This window comes from Heterodontus francisci, chromosome 2, assembly GCF_036365525.1.
Source record: "Heterodontus francisci isolate sHetFra1 chromosome 2, sHetFra1.hap1, whole genome shotgun sequence".
Lineage (NCBI taxonomy): Eukaryota > Metazoa > Chordata > Chondrichthyes > Heterodontiformes > Heterodontidae > Heterodontus > Heterodontus francisci.
The window spans coordinates 46829614-46850298 of record NC_090372.1 but is presented as its reverse complement, the minus strand read 5'-3'; the positions used below and the strand labels follow the sequence as shown (position 1 = coordinate 46850298).

The window sequence follows — 20685 nt, the reverse complement described above, 5'->3', positions numbered from 1 at the left end:
GGCTTCATAAAGAGAGGTATTGAGTACAAAAGCAGGGAAGTTATGCTGAACCTTTATAAAGCTCTAGTTAAGCCACAACTAGAATATTGCTTGCACACTTTAGAAAGGATGTGAGGATCCTTGAGAGGGTGGAGAGGAGATTTACCAGAATGGTTCCAGGGTGAGGAAGTTTAGCTACATGGTTAGTTGGAGAAGCTGGGGTTGTTCTCCTTGGAGCAAAGGAGATTGAAGGGAGATCTGATGGAAATGTGACAGGTTTAGATGAGGTAGACAAAGAAAAGCTGTACTAATCAGTTGATGGTACAAGGACTAGGTGATACAGATTTAGGCAAAAGATGCAAGGGGGATGTGAGGAAAAACTCTTTTAAGCAGCGAGCAGTAATGACCTGGAACTCACTGCCTACGTGGATGGTGGAAGCAGAGATGATTGATTCAAAAGGAAATTGGCTGGGCACTTGAGGGAAATAAACTTGCAGTGCTACTGGGATAGAATGGGATGTGGGACTGATTGGATTGCTGTTTAGAGGGCTGGGATGGAGCAGATGGCCCAAATGGCCACCTCCTGTGCCGAAATGACTCTGACTCTATATTGACGTAATTACAATTTCAGCAGCTGCATCGTGAATCCTAATTTTGTTCTTAGGTGTTCTGACACAGTTACAGATGTTGCCTGTTAATCCCTGCTGTCACTGCTTCATTGCTTGTCAAGATTTAGAAGTCAAAAGAATATTACTAGCAAGCATATATGTACATTTAAAAAGTTAGTGGTGAGCCCTTACAATTTTCTTTTGGAAAAGAAAATGTGTACTCATGTTCAGAATTCTCTCTTGCCCCTTTTGGCTCCTGTCTCGGGAGGGCACTGACATTCACGGAGGGTGTTGACCTTGGGTACTAGTGGCCTTCCAGTACTTTAATCGAGATGCTATTCTTCACCTGTGAGTCCAGACAGCAAGTGTCAGCAGACCTATGTAACTGTGGAGGACATCATATCTGAGCCTGAGTTTGATCTCATCTGATCATAAAATTTTAACTTTCCAGGAGAGGTCACTGGTCAGCTATTCTGTGATCTTGTCCTATCAACACCTATTTTGTTATCTCTTGCCCCACACCCACTTTACTTGCTTAAAATCTTTTACATTTCTTATATCTGCCAGTTCTGAAGAAGGGTCACTGACCTGAAACGTTAACTCTGCTTCTCTCTCCACAGATGCTGCCAGACCTGCTGAGTATTTCCAGCATTTCTTGTTTTTATTTCAGATTTCCAGCATCCGCAGTATTTTGCTTTTATTACACTGGTATAGTGATCAGGCGTGAAAATTCTCTTTGTTTTCTTTTCATCATACTCTCCTTCCCCCTTCCTTGTCTAGAGATACCGAGGCCATTGGGTCAGTTATGGTGGTCGAGGGGTGCGGGTTGCTTGCTGAATGGTTGGAACCAGCATTCCCTCGAAGCTTGCGAGAATGCGCAGTGTTATGACCAGGTGAGGAATGGAGTCTCAGGCTCCCCTTTTTCCCCTTCTCTGGTTTGACTGCAACAGGGTTTATCCCTTTAACAGTGATTTAGCTGACCACCTCAGTGAGCACTTGCTCAACTGTTTCTCTAATTATAATTGTAAATGAACCAACTGTGGACAGGTTTTCTTGAGTTTAAACAAGAAAGATGTAACTTTATTAACCTTATCACTCTAAACCGGTTACACTAAAATACGCAACACTTCCACACTCACATTCATATGAGAGAGAGAGACACACACACACACAAAGATACAGAGGGGAAAAAAAGAGTTGGGAGGTTAAAGTCTGTAATAAGTCTGGGCAGCGCAGTGGTTAGCACCGCAGCCTCATAGCTCCAGCGACCTGGGTTCAATTCTGGGTACTGCCTGTGCGGAGTTTGCAAGTTCTCCCTGTGACTGCAGTTTCCTCCCACAGCCAAAGACTTGCAGGTTGATAGGTAAACTGGCCATTATAAATTGCCCCTAGTATAGGTAGGTGGTAGGGGAATATAGGGAAGGTGGGGATGTGGTAGGAATATGGGATTAGTGTAGGATTAGTATAAATGGGTGGTTGATGGTCGGCACAGACTCGGTGAGCCGAAGGGCCTGTTTCAGTGCAGTATCTCTAAATAAATAAATAAATGGAATTCAAATACTGAGTTTGTGTCCTTAGTTGAAGTTAAAGTCTTGAAGTCGTCGCTGGATCATGCATAATTTGGGCTTGCTTCTCTGGTTCCAGAAGGCTGAAGAGAGACTTTATCCATCCTCTTGGTTGTTGCCTGAGAGTCTGTGGATTTGCAATTTAGCTGCAGCTGAGGCTTCCCTGGGACTTTGCTGGAGAGGAAGATAGGAGAGAGAGATAGTCCTTCCTTGGTGTCAGTCATTGTCTGTTTTCCGTCTGAGGCACAATTCACAAACTCAGAGTTACACAGGCAGGTATGTCATGGAACCACCTCTTTGTTTGAAAGCAGAAGTTTCTGGAAGGTTTTTTGAAATTCAAAGTTCTTCACACATTCCTGGGAGGGGGGTGGGGTGGTGTCAGAGTTTGGCTCTTTCAAAGTCAAAAGGTGTCGATGGCTTTTGACCACCACTATTGACAAAAACCTTTCTAGGTAATTGCATCAGAGTGCACCCCTGTTGTTCTGGCTAGACTAGGTAATTACTTCTGTCTCCCAGCTGGCCTTTGGCTTCTCATATGCAAATTGTGAGTGGCCATCTTTAGCTGTTGTGTTCTGCTTTTTAATAGTTATTTGTAGTAATGTCCAGTAAAAAGTCTCAGGCAAAGTTTCATATGACAAAATTCATCTTTTCCGTTTGGCATGTGCGTTTTCCGTCACAGCAGCAAGGTGCCATGCAGGCCGCTCTCAAGTTGTACCGTTTAAGATGACGCATGTACGTGGTTATTGAAAAATTTTAAAGATACCATGCATTGAAATGAGCAGACATGCACAACAACAAAAAAAATAGCTGTTGGAGTCCTAGTGAATTCCTCTATTTACGTTTGGAGAGCTGCAGATGTTATTTGATATATTGCTGTGGAAAGCTCTGAAGATCACTCAGATATAAGGACTTTATTTTTAATATTAGAGGCATAATATTAGTTACCGCTTTCTCTTGGCCTTTCCAACAGCATGCAGAATTTTAAATTTGTTTACCAAATTCAGTATATAAATATTTAATATACTGTTACTTTTTCACAGCCAGTATTATGAATCTTGATAATTGTGCTCTTGTAACATATATTGATCGGAGAGCTATGAGTAATCAGTAACTGCCCCTAAAATCTTTTCATTTTTTTTTATTGCTTCATAATCTTCAGTTAACTTGTGGTCTTTATATATTTTACAATCATTGCAAGCATATACTGCAGGCCACGGTGGCAACACTCTGCTCCACAAGCTATCCACAAGTCCTGGCAATCCAACCATAGTAATTCAGTCCTATTGTGCTTATATATTTCATATTTGCTGCATTGCCCTTTTGTATTTTGCAGACTGAGGCTTGGAAAGGACTGTTGTTACCACTGTTGCCTCATAAATCCTAAATAAGAACACCAAGATCTGTTGGAATCAACAACTTGAGACATTGCAAATTAATGGGTTTGTGTGGCTCTCAAGGCTCTGTTACACACACGAGTAGTCTCAGACAAAAAGTTTAGGCACCCTTACTGCGGGTAACCTTTATGAAGGAATCTATTCCAAGATGAAGCCTCACAGACATGATGATTTTACCTTTTGATTGCTTTTGGAGAAGATGCCACACATTCCATCCCATATCAATTTTAATGTCAAAGTGTGGCTAACCTCCCATTTGAATACTTTCAAGATGGAGAAATATGATGCTTAATCTCTTAGCCTCAGATTCTAGCCACTCCCTGCACTTCCCAAATCAATGGCCATCCATGGTCCGTGTATAAGGCTCAATAAGAATGTCAAATCTCATTTCTGCATCTGTAGTTGATGACCTTCACACTTAGTAAAGCACATTCATTTATTCAAACTGATTTTTAACTACAAAAACAGTGTGTTTATTTGGATGCAAAAACAAGAAATGCTGGATTCACTCAGCAGGTCTGGCAGCATCTGTGGAAAGAGAAGCAGAGTTAACGTTTCGGGTCAGTGACCCTTCTTCGGAACTGACAAATATTAGAAAAGTCACAGATTATAAACAAGTGAGGTGGGGGTTGGGCAAGAGATAACAAAGGAGAAGGTGCAGATTGGACCAGGCCACATAGCTGACCAAAAGGTCACGGAGCAAAGGCAAACAATATGTTAATGGTGTGTTGAAAGACAAAGCATTAGTACAGATTAGGTGTGAATATACTGAATATTGAACATCAGCAAGTGCAAACCTGAAGAAAAACAACCTGAAAAAAACAGTGGGTAAGCAAACTGAACAAACTAAGATGAAATGAAATAAATGCAAAAAAAGATTGTAAAAAATGTAAAAAGGAATGCAAAAAAAAGGAAGAAGAAATAACTAAAAATGACTAAAAATGAAAGTAAAGTATTTTAGTGTTTATTTGGATGTCCTGATTTTCCCTGTTTATTTATTTAGAGATACAGTACTATTTGGGTCTGATGACCTACCTTTTGAAGTTGGAGTCTGCTGACACATACATTCACACATGAATAATTGCCATTTGGGTCAGATACCTCGGGCAGCTCTGGCACTAAACCCCTGTATGAAGTGAATAATTGGTGAAAGGAGAAAATTAACAGATTTTTTTTGTGTTGCTTGGTTTTTAAAGTTTGGGCTCAATGAGATGTAATAAAAGGAAGGAAAGAATTTGGATTTGCATACCACCATACCACATCCTTGGGACGTCCCAAAGCACTTTACAACCAGTGGTACTTTTGAAGCTGTTACATAGGCAAATAGGGCAGCAATTTATGCATGACAAAGTCCCACTAACAATGAGATAAAACACACAATTAAATGACCTGATCTGTTTATGGCGGTACAGGTTGAGGAAGAATGTTTGAGAACTCTCTGCTGTTTGAATATCACCCTGGAAGCTTGTACATTGATTCTGATCTGGAAGATGGAGTCTTTGTTTAATATGTCATCTGAAAAATGGCACCTCCAACACTGCACCAGTCCCTCAGTAATACATTGAAGTGTCTTTCTAGATTGTGTTCAAGTCTGTGGTGACACTTGAATCTTCAACCTTCTGGCTCAAGAGCGCTACCAACTAATTCAAGTTCACATATTGAAAATATTGGGTGATCATTATTGCCCTTAATCCTTTACTTTTGCAGTCTGGTTTCTTCTGTAAATTTGTCTTTCTCATCAGTTTTCTCTTTCCTGCACTCCTAAGAGATATCTTGCAATGTTACAGTTTCATGGATGCAAAGGAGCATCACATCTAAGCCCAACTTCTTGTTCCCTGCTGTATTATTTAATGTTGAAAAGCCAAGAACAGTGGAGGACAAAGAGACTTAGAGGTTCGTGTACATAAATTACTAAAATGTAGCAATCTGGTACAAAAATAATCTAAAGGGCTAATGGAATTTTAACCTTTATAACCTGGAGGGCTAGCTTATATTGGAGAGTAAGTTTTGTTATAGCTGTACAGAGTCCTGGTTAGACCACATCTTTTAGCACTGTGTGTAGTTCTAGGCACCGTGCCTTGGACAAAGTTCACTGCAGATTCACCAGAATGTTACCAGGGCTGCAAGGTTTAGATTTTAGGAGAGATTACATGAACGAGGCTTGTATTCCCTTGATTATGGAAGCTTAAGCGACTTGCCAGCAATGGAATAAAAGGGATAGCATGGATACAAAGTTGCCTGAGTGACCGGAAACAGAGAGCGGTGATGAACAATTGTTTTTGGGGACTGGGAGAAGGTATACATTGGGGTTCCCTGGGGATTGGTACTAGGACCATTGCTTTTCCTGATTTATTAATGACCTAGGCTTAGTCATCAGGGCACAATTTCAAAATTTGAAGATGAGACAAAACTTAGATGTATAGTGAACTATGAGGAGGATAGTGATGCACTTCAAGAGTACTTAGGCTGCTGAAATGGGCAAACACATTACCACTACGCCACCATCTCCTCCTTGTTGAAGATGAAGCCTATTATCCAAGTCAGAATTAGCTTTGGGGAAAATACATTGAAATGGAAAACAGTCCATTCCAAGCTACCAACTCCTATCTTCAGGAATGGAGCTTTCAAACATTTTTGCAGGCAGACTGAATCCAAAGCCAAGACCAAATTAATAAGTGTGAAATAATACCTAATTATCAAAATGGACAACATTCAAACGCCATCAGGTAACAATTGTTCCCATATACTGGAACATTATATGAATCGCCCCAGGTGAGAGAACCCTTAGTCACCTGACTGACATCCCAACCTGAGAAGATTCTACCTTTTAGGATATTTCTCTGAAGAGAGGGGGCAGAACAGCCAGAGAAGGTCTTTTCCATCTAGAACAGCTGTGAGACAGTTCCAGCTAAGGTAGGAACTGTGCTGATAACATTTTTTAACAACAGCAGAGATATTGCAAGGTAACTTTGGAACTCCCCCCATTTGTGAAATTGAACCAGTATTTCCACCATCGACTGCAGATTGAGGCTTAACCACAAGGAGCCTGCAACACTTTCTTGAAAGGATACAATGGACATTCAAGCCTGCACTGCTGCAAGATTTCCTCCCAAAAAGCTTCTAAAGGTTTTTATAAAAGATGGAACTCTTTTGCAACAATTGGACTCTAATTGCATGCTACGAATCTACTTTCTATCTTTTTGTGTGTGTATCTGAATGAGAGTGGGTGAAGTCGCGAATATTTTTTGATTATTTTTTTAAAAACAAATTTTTTAGGCTACGAAAAAAACCTGATATTTATTTATTTGACCCTTAAAAACACTCGGACTAAACACTTTTTAAAACACTATGTGTGGTCAGTTGAGAGGTGAGAAGTGGAAATCACCCACACCACTTCCCAGCTGTCTGTAACAGAGTACAATTCTAAAGTGGGTGCAGGAACGGAGACACCTAGAGATACATGTGCACAAATGTTGAAGGTGGCAGAGCAGGTTGAGAAAGTGGTTCAAAAGGCACAGGGGATCCTAGGCTTTATAAATCGGGGCATAGAACATAAAAGCAAGTGTGGTATGATGAATCTTTATAAAACACTGTTTCAGCCTCAACTCTGGAGTATTGTGTCCAATTTTGGGCACTGCACTTGAAGAATGTGAAGGCTTTAGAGAGGGTGCAGAAAAGATTTACGAGAATTGTTCCATGGATGAGGGACTTCAGTTAACTACATAGATTGGAAAAGCTAGAGTTGTGGTTGTTAAAGCAGAGAAGGTTGAGAGGTGATTTGATGGAGGTGCTCAAAATCATGAGGGGTCTGGTCAGATAGGGAGAAACTGTTCCCATTGGTAGAAGAGTCAAGAACCAGAGGACACCAATTTAAGATGATTGCTGGAAGAACCAATGGTGACATGAGAAAAAAACTTTTTTCTACGCACTGGTTAGGATCTGGAATGCACTGCCTGAGAATGTGATGGCAGATTCAATTATGGCTTTCAAAAGGGTGTTGATAATAAACTGTAGAGAGTAAATTTGCAGGGCTGTAGGGGAGTGGGACTAGCTAAGTTGCTCGTGCAAGGAGCCGGCTCAGACACAACAGGCCAGATAGTTGCCTGCTGTGCTGTAACCATTCTATGATTCTATGCTGAGTTTTATGAAATAGTCCTGTTGTAATACTACAATCAGACCCTATTTTCCATTCTTAACGTTTATTTACAGCTTAGTTTTCTTTTTAGTTTAATTTTTTAGTTGAGATACAGCACTGAAACAGGCCCTTCGGCCCACCGAGTCTGTGCCGACCATCAACCACCCATTTATACTAATCCTACGCTAATTCCATATTCCTACCACATCCCCACCTGTCCCTATATTTCCCTACCACCTACCTATACTAGGGGCAATTGCTAATGGCCAATTTACCTATCAACCTGCAAGTCTTTGGCATGTGGGAGGAAACCGGAGCACCCGGAGGAAACCCACACAGACACAGGGAGAACTTGCAAACTCCACACAGGCAGTACCCAGAATTGAACCCGGGTCGCTGGAGCTGTGAGGCTGCGGTGCTAACCACTGCGCCACTGTGCTGCCTTTAGGTAGAGTTTCAAAGCATGATAAATTAAGCTAATACTAGAGTACCAGGTAAATATACATACAACGCAATAAAGATCTGAGAAGGTAAATGCCCTTAAAAGCAATTTGCAGCAGATAGGATATGAAGTCCTACTGACATAATGTAAACAAACCATTAATTCCACTTGTCCTACTTTCAGTGGTAGATTATTGATTTCTTCAGCCTTGCTCGGGTGGGGATCATCATATAAAATATATTAGTCTCTATAAACCCTTTCACCTGATCAGATTTTCAACAAAAAAATGAAGAACCACAGAGGGAATCATTTTTATTTTAATCTATTTATATTCCTAGAAATGGGTTAACAGGTGAATTTTAATTATAATCAACTTCCAAAAGTACATTGGAGCAACGCTTGTAGATTGGGAACAGCTCATCAGCTCCATTTTGCAGATGCCTGACAGGTATCTTCAGTTTGTAAGAATGGCAAAACCACAATGGAGCCTTTCCTCTCAATGGTGAAATTCGTGTAAACGGTCCCCAACATTTAAATTGAATGCAACACTCATTTGGCAAATGCAGAATATAGGACTTTGCACTTTCATTGAAAGCTGCCATTGGTATTTTAATTTCGCAAGAACAAACTTAACAAACCACCTTTTTAACCCTAGTTTGTCTAAAAAGAAATCTTTTTATTTTCTATATAATGTTCTGAATGTAGTTGACTTTTCTGCTTTTCATTGGTGAATAAATCCTTGAGTGTTTTCTGATTTGGTTATCATTGCTCCGTATCTCCAAATTAAAAATTTTTTTGCAATATAATTAATAAGATTGATTGTCATTTACCTACCCATCACATTTCCTTCTAAAGGTTCAGGTGGTATCACAGTTCCCCACTATCTTAATTATATCTTGAAATTTCACAAATTTCCCATCTCGACTTTCAATTCTGAGTCTTCCTGGCACCTCCTCTCAGCATATGTTACAATGTACTTCACCAGACCTGATCATAATCCCCAGATTCACCTTCACTTATAACAGCACCATACTTGCTTACACTCCCGTAATCAACAACAGCCGAACCAAAATGAAGTTCAATAGGAATGCATAATCTGTGTCCTGCTATATATCATACTGTTTCAATGGGACAGAAACACAAACATTTTGAGGATCTCAGTATAAATGTCAGCTTCACCACCTGTAGCAGGGAGAGATAGAGGCTTTGTTATATATGTTCAGGAGCAATACCACAAGAAATCCTTTTGCCTATACTGAAAATAATATGGCACAAATTTCACAATCTGTGACCCAAGATTTGTCAGGCAAGCCCCCCCACCCCCACGCCAAGACTGAGGCGTACATTATTTCGCCCCATGAAGAAAAACTTTACTTTGCAAGCCCTGACTGGAAGGATATTTGCGTAGTACCAGACAATGTTGAAACAATAGGGACCCCAGCAGTTGCTTCTCTAGTACGCAGAAGTGGTCAAGCTAGTTTTAGTCACATGACTAGCTGGCTGGACTTTTGAATTTGAACTTCCAACAAAGGATTGGAACTGAGAACGCCGTTTGCTCATCGACTGACAACATCTCCTCTCCTCCTGTCTGTCTGTTTCATCTTTTCCCACGGAACTGCATCTTGTGAAGACACGTAAACTCTTATGTGAACAAGGTTTAAGACGAATACTGGGCCCCAACGAAACACAAGACCATATCTTTAATGAAGAACTACGAGTTCAAGAAACTGTAACAAAATATTGCCTCAAAACTGTTCCACTTATCTTTTCTTCTCTGTTCTGCCCCAATTTGCATGTGTGTATCGCATGTGCATGCTAGCATAGGCGCATCGTATATCCGTAGGCGTGAACGTTTTACAGTTTAATAAATTTCATCTTTCTGCTTGAAACCAAAGAAAGCCAGTTTATGCTCATTTCTTTGCCTTATAATTGGAAAGTTGTGAACAAGGATTTACAAAGGAGGAGCTCAAAACACAGTATGTTTAAAATTACAATAAGACCAGGTGAAGACAACAAAAGACCCCTAGACACATTGCTCATCTGGTTGTAACATTTGTGTTTCCTTCATTTTGAAGAGAGTATTGAAACATCCTTTGATTAAATTTGGTGCTGTATCCACTAACCGGACTGGCAAAAAATGAATTTTTTTGTCCTGTGATGTAACCGCTCTTGGCTTCTTTTGGTCGTGGCCTGTTTTAAGGCTTTCAAAACTAGGATCACTTGCACAAACTGACCCAGCTATTTTGATGTGCTACAAGTATAACATAAATGTTCTGTCAGTTCAGGAACCTGAGAGAAGAAGCTATTCCATACACACACATTTGATTTTTCGGAATAACTTTTCTTTGCCCCAGTCATTTTTTTCAGCCTATCTTGTTCCTATTGAGGGCACTAGAAAGCAGAGAGGCTATGGATGGCCAACAAAAAAAAACTGCCACGTGAAGATTAATTTCAGGGATCTTGTCTGCCAGTTTACATTATAGTTTAGTGCAGCAGATGAAACTTACTTTCTGACATCTGAGCCAGGATATTTGAGCCTGTAACTACTGTAAATTTATAGCATGTCATGTTACTGTTCACTTCATTTACTGTAATATACTAAATCACTTATGTTAATATATGAATCACTGACAGTTTTATAACCAAAGCTACAGTCTAATGAGGCATTTATTTTGCTTGGCAAAGTCGAGTACTAACGCATGATATAACCAAAAAGCCAAAGTCCAGTAACGAGCGACTTTCTGTCTGACCACACAGCTTGCTAGATATTGGACGGGTAAAAGCACATCCTCGTTCATAGGAGGTACTAGCTGACTGATGGAAGTAGCATGTGACACTGTACCCAAAAAATGTAACCTTGCAACTCATGATTAGCGATGGTCATTCCTGCCTTCAAGTACTTCAATTATTCATTTTAAAAAAAAACTAGAAACCAGCGCTTTAGTCTTGAAAATATCTTAGTGTGAAATATTTGAGCCGTGGTCAAGAGAGAAACATTTTTGTGGGATTATTTTTTCTAAAGTTGGCTTTAGTTTCAATGATGTGTATTATTGGATTAGGTTCTTCGGTAAATCTATGCTTTGTATTTAAAAACTCTTGCCCTGATTTGAATTACTCTCTTTGTTTATGGTGGCTGAATCATTATCACGGTTACGTAAACTTGTCACTTTGAGTAAATCTGCTCAAAGCTGATGTACTGCACAGTTCTTTGTATCCCTCTTTGCTAATTAGAATACAGAACACCATGAATGAATTGATGACCCTCCCTTGTAGCAGGGGATTGGTTCAAAATTCTGTGAAGAGCCAACAGTGGCTACAACTAGCCCCACCCAAATCGGTACTCCAGTCTGACTAGAAGCTAGTGCGTTTATCTGCTTTCGTCAGAACCAACGTTCAGTACAATTCAGCTGTACAGTTTGTAAATCGTAAATGTCAAGTTTCTTTTGTTATGGCTGCATTTGTGTCAGTAAGTATTCAATCTTTTTAAAACTAGTATTTAGTTATTTACAATTACCTGTAGACATTATGGTATTTATATGAGCTAGCACTATAATTAACAAGACGCCAAGTAGAAATATATATTTTAAACTGATCATTTTAATTCTGCATGAAAAGATTCAAGTAGAATCTGATTCAAGTGGTTAAAATGGTAATTTGCTATTCTGTGCTACTAAATAAAATTGAACTGACCTTCAGATGTAAGCATGCAGTGCACGTCTGTTCATCCAAAGCACTTCAGAGAAACCCATTGGGTTTAGATAACAAGAAGTGCTTCAAAGAGTTCGACAGGCTGTCGGTAACATGCTGTGTTCAATAGGTTCTTTGCCAGAAATACTAAAAAGCTGCCTGCAGGAATATTTATAGGATTTTTATACGATTGTGTTTGTGCAGTGTTTAGGAGCTTGTGTTTAAATAAAACTGAATTTTAAAAAAATCTCTGGATTAAGCTATGTAATGCCAGTCCTCAGGGCCATTTAATAAATGCCGCATATTTAGACTGGTAACCTAGATAGACTGTACTTTGATTCACTACCAGTTGGCAATGAGTTTAGTAACTGATCCTTGCTTTACAGTAATATATTGCTTAATATGACATCTGTACATTGGAGCTGTTTAGTATGTATGCTGCATGGCGTGTATAAGTAATTGTTTCCCAGCATCAAGATCTGTCTAATTCACTCTCTGTTTGGAAAGGAGCAATGATGAATGTTATGTCATAAAATAGTCATGGAATATGATAAACACAGAAACAGGTCACTCGGTTTATCAAATCCGCATCATTATTTCTCCCCATGAGCCACCCAATATAATCTCACTATCCTGCTGTATCTCTATATCCTCTAATATTTCCCCTTTTAAAACATTTCCCCTTTAAAATGGAATCAGCTTTAACAATGGTTTGTGTCGAGAGAATTCCACATTTATGTTTTAAATCTATAAACATTTTTTCCCTATCTTCTCTGAATAAATCTAAAATGTGATGATCCTAATTGACATTTTACTTCAAGCTGCTGTATGGGTGTTATTCATTGACCATCAAAATCTATCACAATTTCCTATCTAATAATATTTTATTCCTTTCACTTTTGTTCTAGCACACTGCACAAATCATACTCCACTGTGTTATGAGTACTGTATTTGGTTATGCAACAAATCTTGTATGCTGGGAGTGCAGCTGCACAGGGGTTATTAACAAAGGAACAGTTATAAGCTTGAAATCATTTCATGACATCTAATACTGTTAGATCAAAAAATACATGCACAAAAGGAAAATTGTCTTCCAGATCCTTATGATTTTTTTTTCCTGGCTAATTTTTTGGCAGTGGTTCTTTGTTGATGTACAGTTTTTGTGCTCTGATCACCCTTTGGTGCCACAATTTATTCATGCGTGAGACTTGGCAGTGTTTCAGCAGGCTATACGAATATAAAGAGTATCACCATTGACTACTAATGCCCACACACCTGCATTTCCAAGTATTTTTGGGTAGCCAAAAGTAACCAATTGCCCCCTCCCTACCCAGGATGTGGTGAGGCCTGTTTGTAGCAGTCCTACTATCCCCCCCACCTTGGTTGAGATCCGTTGATTCAGAAGACTTTGTACTGAACCTGGGGCCTCCCTGACCTGTGTGATTCAGGCAAGCATTGGCTAAGCTTATTGAGCCATTCAGGAAGTTATCATGAACATTAAATTTGGAGATACAAAAGCATATTTTTCTCTACTATTTGCAGTTAGTTGAAGTCCCTACTCCACATGTCTGCGTTGTCAGAGATGCTGTCTTTTGGATGAGGCAATAAAACCACAGAATGAGGCTGTTCAGCCCATTGTCTCTCTACTGGCACTTTGAGAGAGCAATCCAAAAGTGATCACACTGTCCTCGCTGTCTCCCTCTCCACTGCCCATAGTCTGATATCTTTATCTGGTTCAAATGTTTATGTAATTTTCCCTTAAAAGAAGTAATGGGCTCTTTCTCAACCACACCCTGTGGCAAGGCATTCCATGCTTCAGCCGCCCTTTGTTTAAAGACATTTTTCCATCTCTCCATCCTATTAAAGCCCTGTTCAGTTGGATGTAAAAGTCTTCATGGCACTTTTTCCAGAGAAATTCTGGATTTCTCCTGGTGTCTTGGCCAAATATTTTCTTCAACCAACATCACCAACAACAGATTAGCTGGGTATTCATTAATTGATGTTTATGGAATCTTCCTGTGTGTATGCTGCCCTATCAATAGTGCTTACAGTACAACAAAAATACTTGCATTTATATAGTACCTTTCACGACCACTGTTGATGTCTCAAAGTGCTTTACAGCCAATTAAGTACTTTTGAAGTATAGTCACTGTTGTAATGTAGGAACCGTATTATTGGCTGTAAAATGTGTTGGGACATCCTGAGTTCAAGAAAGTTACTGTACAAATGCAAGTTCTTTCTTTCTCCGACATTGTGGTCAATTTTTTTCTTTAGTGCTACCAGCACAGAGCTTCACAAGTTGGAAACAGATATTGGGAATTTGGGCACCCCCAATCACCACTGACCACGTCCAGGCGCTTACCCATTGTCTCTCGAGATAAGGAGGCCAAAGAAGTCCCCAACATACATGCACAGTGCACAAAGCTCTGCTGAAGTACTAAAGATAAAAATGTGTGCTGTATTGTTTCTTGGTAACAAGTTGTGTGTTTCACCTGGAATTAACTATATTAGAAAATGAAGACTCAATGGGGAAAAACTCAGCAATAGTCCAATTTATAATGGAAACATGAATTCAGCGGTACTTCAAAATTATTCAGTTATTTGAAGGACTTGTATTAAATTGAGCTGGTGCTAAAATGTTTATGAATTCTCAATGTACAGTTCAGGTTCAACACTGAGTTTTTCTTTGATAAAAGAAATTTCCAGTTGAGGAATGTGGGTGTTGCTGGCCAGGCCAGCATTTATTGCCTATCCCTCATTGCCCTTGAGAAGATGCTGGTGAACCATGGCCTTGGATTGCTGCAGTCTGTGTGATGAAGGTATTCCCACAGCACTAACATAGAAACATAAGAAATAGGAACAGGAATAGGCCATAAGAGTCAGCTTCACCATTCAATAAGATCATTGACTGGAGGTAGGTGCTCCTGAGGGGTTGGTACTAGGACCACTGCATCACTTGCTGAAAGACGAGGCTGAAACTTTTGCAACCATCTTCAGCCGGAGATGCTGAATGGATGATCCATCTTGGTCTCCTCCTGAGGTCCCCAGCATCGCCGGTGCAAGTCTTCAGCCAATTCAATTCACTCCATCTGATATTAAGAAACTGCTGAAAGCAGTGGATATGGCAAAGGCTCTGGGCCCTGACAACATCCAGGCTGTAGTTACTGAGACTTGTGCTCTAGAACTAGCCATGCCCCTAGTCAAGCTGTTTCAATACAGCTACAATGCCGGCATCCACCTGACAATGTGGAAAATTGCCCAACTGTGTCCTGTCCACTCAAAGTAGGATAAATCCAGTCGGGCCAATTATTGCCCCATCGGTCTATTCTCAGTCATCAGTAAAGTGATGGAAGGTGTCACTGACCATGCTGTCATATGGCACTTAGCAATAACCTGCTCACTGATGCTGTTTGGGTTCTGCCAGGGGCACTTGACTCCAGACTTCATTGCAGCCTTGGTCCAAATGTGGTTAAAAAGGGTAATTTCCAGAGGTGAGTTGAGAGTGACTGCCCTTGACATCACGGCAGCATTAGACTGAGTGTGACATCAAGGAGCCCTAGCAAAATTGAAAGCAGTGGGAATCGGGCTCATCTCTTCACTGGTTCGAGTCATACCTAGCACAAAGGAAGATGATTGTGGTTGTTCAAGGCATTCAAAGCAAATCCGAGTCAGAGATAGGACTATGCTGTTGTCCAGATTCTCCAACCTATGCTCCCTGCAAACACTGCTTCCCATTAGAAATGTAGAATTAACCCTATACTGCACATGACCAAAAATGGATATTGTTTGTCCTTTGGCATTGAAGAAGTCATAAAACAATCTCATTTTAATGTAATTCTATTGTGGCAGCATACACAAAGCCATAGAAACCAAAAACCAATGCACCACATGTATTTTGTTGTCAAAAGTGTATAGCTGCTGAATATAACTGGTGAGGAAAAATGCAAATTATGTTGTAAGGTTCTCCGGATTCCTTGGATGAACCTACAGGTCACCTCTGTTGATTTCTGCTGTCCTGCAGTAGTTTGGAGAATGCTTGTCACTTGCTATGAAGTGAATGTATGAGTCTGAGCACACCTGTGTATTAGCTATACGATTTTTAAAAATCCCTACAGTTGGTTACGTGCTACACGTGTAACGAAACTTCAAGATTATATGGAGCGAATAGGGCATCTCTACCTGCAAGGCCCCGCATCCCCAGAAGCTTAAGTAAGACAAAAACAGACATGAAGACACTTGAAGCAAGAATGCCACAGTCCACTGGGCAAGACACCAGCTATTCCCCACATCTGAATAAATCAGGTTCTAAAACCAAGAGCCCAGCTACAACTCCAAGGTAATTATATATTTTTTTAAATTTCCTATGGATTTGTATCTGGTTCTTAACTGTTGTTGTACCCTATTCACCAAGTCAACTAATATTCTGAAGAAGCATTGAGTTAATTGTTGTCAAAACCTTTTCTCTCTTTTTATGGTAATGTTATAATTGTGGAAAAGTCCCTGTAGACTCCACCTGTTTTATGTGTGCTCAATTTACAAAGTCATGCTGTTGCAGAATGTTACCAACTGCACAAAAAAATCAAAGATGGGGTGCACATGGAAATGTAGGTCAGTGGCACCTAAGAGGCATTTTCAACAAACCCGTTTGTAGGTTTTTGTTGTTTTAACGGACATCTGGGGCGTCCAAGCCTTTTGTCTTCAAAGGCTGCACAGATACATATTGTGGACCTTTGCATTTTCATTAATTTGCATATTTGCTGGGAGGATATACAGATAAGGTTAGATAAATAGGGTGCGAGGAGGCTCAGGTGGAACATAAAGCCATAGTCTAGTTGGGCCAAATTTTTCTGTTCTATAAATTCTATGTAATTCTCAATTTCAAGTTGCTGGTACTGACAGATCTGGAGTTCTGATTGAGGATTTATCCAGCAATGAGGCAACAGTGCTAAAAACAGCAAATAAGAAATTTAAGTCAAATAGGCTGTAGTTAACTGGGCTTTGATGGTCAGATTGGGAGCTAAATATTCCCAAAGTTCTGATCTTTCTTGCTATCATGCCAATCATCACACCAACAGCCGGCATTTTGGGGATCTAATTAGCATGGCAGTATTTGCTGGCATACGTCACTACTAACAGGGCTCACTTGCCTCCAGCACCTAGCCCACTTTTCATCGAGTCCAGCAGTAAATATACTGGACTAGATCACACTCTTCTGTCTATGCTGCTGCTTTTGCTAAGGCAGGAATTGCCAGGTCTTTGTATAGTATAGACGAGAACTCTTAAAACAGTAGGAGTCCAGACTCTCATGGGTAATCAACGACCCACTAACCCCTGCCCATAGTGCTAGCAGCAGCTCAGAGAAGAGCAAGCAACCCAGTCCTTTTACATGAGCAGCAGGAATGAGGTAGGGGTAGGGCAACGGAGGAGTGGATGGCAGAAAGAGTGCCTGCAGGGTCGAGTGCCAATTTTTTTTTTTATTTGTTCATGGAATGCGGGCGTCGTTAGCTAGGCCAGCATTTATTGCCCAAGCCTAATTGCCCTTGAGAAGGTGGTGGTAAGCTGCCTTCTTGAACCACTGCAGTCCTTGGAGTGTAGGTACACCAACAGTGCTATTAGGAAGGAGGTTCCAGGATTTTGACCCAGCAACAGTGAAGGAACGGCGATGTAGTTCCAAGTCATGATGTGGTGTATGGCTTGGTGGGGAACTTGCAGATGGTGGTGTTCCCATTGCATCTGCTGCCCTTGTCTTTCAAGGTGGTAGAGGTCATGGGTTTGGAAGGTGCTGTCAAAGGAGCCTTGGCGAGTTTCTGCACTGTATCTTGTAGATAGTACACACTGCTGCCACTGTGCGTCGGTGGTGAAGGGAGTGAATGTTTAAGTTGCTGGATGGGGTTCCGATCAAGAGGGCTGCTTTGTGCTAGTTGGTGTTGAGCTTCTTGAGTGTTGTTTGAGCTGTACCCATCCAGGCAACATTCCTGACTTGTCCTTGTAGATGGTGGACAGGATTTGGGGAGTCAGGTGGTGAGTTATTTGCCGCAGAATTTCCAGCCTCAGACCAGCTCTTGTAGCCACAGTATTTATGTGGCTGGTCCAGTTCAGTTTCTGGTCAATGGTAACCCCCAGGATGTTGATAGTGGGGGATTCAGCGATGGTAATGCCATTGAACATCAAGGGGAGATGATTCTCTCTTGTTGGAGATGATCATTGTCTGGTACTTGTGTGGCATAAATGTTACTTGCCACTCATCAGCCCAAGTTTGGAGATTGTCCAAATCTTGCTGCATCTGCACACGGGCTGCTTCAGAATCTGGGGAATTGTGAATGGAACTGAACATTGTGCAATCATCAGTGAACATCCCCACTTCTGACATTATGATGTAGAAAAGGTCATTGATGAAGCAGCTGAAGATGGTTGGGCCTAGGACACTATACTGAGGAACTCCTGCAGTGATGTCCTGGGACTGAGAAGATTGATCTCCAACAACCACAACCATCTTCCTTTGCATTAGGTATGACTCCAACCAGCAGAGAGTTTGCCCTCTGATTCCCATTAACTCCAGTTTTGCTAGGGCTCCTTGATGCCATACTCAGTCAAATGCTGCCTTGATGTCAAGGGCTGTCGCACTCACCTCGCGTTTAGCTCTTTTGTCGATGTTTGGACCAAGGCTGTAATGAGGTCAGGAGCTGAGTGGCCCTGGTGGAACCCAAACTGACCGTGAGTGAGCAGGTTACTATTGAGCAAGTGCTGCTTGATTGCACTGTTGACGACCCCTTCCATCACTTTGCTGATGATCAAGAGTAGACTGATAGGACAGTAATTGGCTGGGTTGGATTTGTCCTGCTTTTTATGCACAGGACATACCTGGGCAATTTTCCACATTGTCAGGTAGATGCTCGTGTTGTAGCTGTACCGGAACAGCTTGGCTAGGGACGCGGCTAGTTCTGGAGCACAAGTCTTCAGTACTATTGCCGGAATGTCGTGGGGGCCCATAGTGGAATGAATCGGATTGGCTGAAGACTGGCATCTGTGATGCTCGGGACTTCAGGAGGAGGCCGAGATGCATCGTCCACTTGGCACTTCTGGCTGAATATGGATGCAAATGCTTTAGCCTTGTCTTTTGCACTGATGTGCTGGGCTCCCCCATCGTTGAGGATGGGGTTATTTGTGGAGCCTCCTCCTCCTGTCAGTTGTTTAAGTGTCCACCATCATTCACGACTGGATGTGACAGGACTGCAGAGCTTAGATCTGATCCATTGATTGTGCAATCACTTAGCCCTGTCTATTGCATGCTGCTTCCGCTGTTTGGCATGCAGGTAGTCCTGTGTTGTAGCTTCACCAGGCTGACACCTCATTTTTAGGTATGCCCCGTGCTGCTGCTAGCATGCCCTCCTGCACTTTTCATTGAGCCAGGGTTGGACCTCCGGCTTGATGGTAATGGTGGAGTGGGGGATATGCCGGGCCATGAGATTACAAATTGTGGTTGAATACAATCCTGCTGCTGCTGATGGCCCACAGCACCTCCTGGATGCCCAGTTTTGAGTTGCTAGATCTGTTCAAAATCTATTCCATTTAGCAAGGCGATCATGTCACACAACATGATGGTGGATATCCTCAATGTGAAGACGGGACATCGTCTCCATAAGGACTGTGCAGTGATCACTTCTTCCAGTACTGTCATGGACAGATGCATCTGTGACAGGTAGATTGGTGAGGACGAGATCAAGTAGGTTTTTCCCATTGTTGGTTCCCTCACCACTTGCCACAGGCCCATCTAGTAGTTATGTCCTTTATGACTCAGCCACCTCGGTCAGTACTGGTACTACTGAGCCACTCTTGGTGATGGACATTGAAGTCCCCTGCCCAGAGTACATTTTGTGCCCTTGCTACCCCCAGTGCTTCTTCCAGTTGTTGTTCAATATGGAGAAGCACTGATTCATCAGCTGAGGGGGATGTAGGTGGTAATCATCAGGAAGTTTCCTTGCCCATGTTTGACCTGATGCCATGAGACGTCATGGGGTCCAGAGTCAATGTTGAGGACTCCCAGGGCAACTCCTCCTGACTGTATACCACAGTAACACCACCTCTGGTGGGTCTGTCCTGCTATTGCTTGACTAGGCTGTGGGACAGTTCTCTCAGTTTTAGCACAAGCCCCCAGATGTTAATTAGGAGGACCTTGCAGGGTTGACAGGGCTGGGTTTGCTTTTGTCGTTTCCAGTGCCTAGGTCGATGCCAGGTGGCCTGCCCAGTTTCATTCCTCCTCTTAGACTTTGTAGCGGTTTTGATACAACTAAGTGGCTCACTAGGCCATTTCAGAGGGCAGTTAAGAGTCAACCACATTGCTGTGGCTCTGGAGTCACATGTACATTAGTGAACCAGATACGTTTTAACAACAGTTGACAGTGATTTCATGGTCACCAGTATACTAGCTTTTAATTCCAGATTTATCAATTGAATTCAAATTTCATGGGATTCGAACCCATGTTCCTAGAGCATTAGCCTAGGCCTCTGGATTACTAGTCCAGTGACATTACCGCTACGCCACTGCCTCCTGCTTTGAACTTGGGGAGCTGGATAACAGCTTAACTGGGTTGTAGGGAAAGAAAAGAGCTCCAGGTTGAGTTCCTGATCGAGAGAGGAGTGCTAGTGTGAACTTGGGATTTTGGAGAAGTGTCTTGATTGAGGGATGGGGACGTAGATAGGGTACCATTTCACAGAACTGAGTCTGGAATGAGTGGCCACTTTATGACCTTGTGTTTAGGGAGTTGGATGTGGGAAAATGAATGTTACGGTAACCTTTGGGTAAGTGATGGTCTGGTTGGTCTGTTGCAAATTCAAATTTCACCTTTTTTCCTTTAAGATTAAAATGAAACAGAAT

The 20685-nt window shown here is 41.5% G+C and overlaps 1 protein-coding gene across 6 annotated transcripts in view; it reads left to right on the top strand.

Moving 5' to 3' along the window:
- The window catches only part of c2h18orf21 (chromosome 2 C18orf21 homolog), an 84635-nt gene that overhangs the window by 48732 nt on the left and 15218 nt on the right, over positions 1-20685 (top strand). For all 6 annotated transcript variants that reach the window (XM_068057925.1, XM_068057935.1, XM_068057916.1 and 3 more), the window contains one exon: positions 15926-16146. In XM_068057925.1, coding sequence (XP_067914026.1) covers positions 15926-16146 — 221 coding nt within the window. The remainder of the gene's footprint in view (positions 1-15925; positions 16147-20685) is intronic.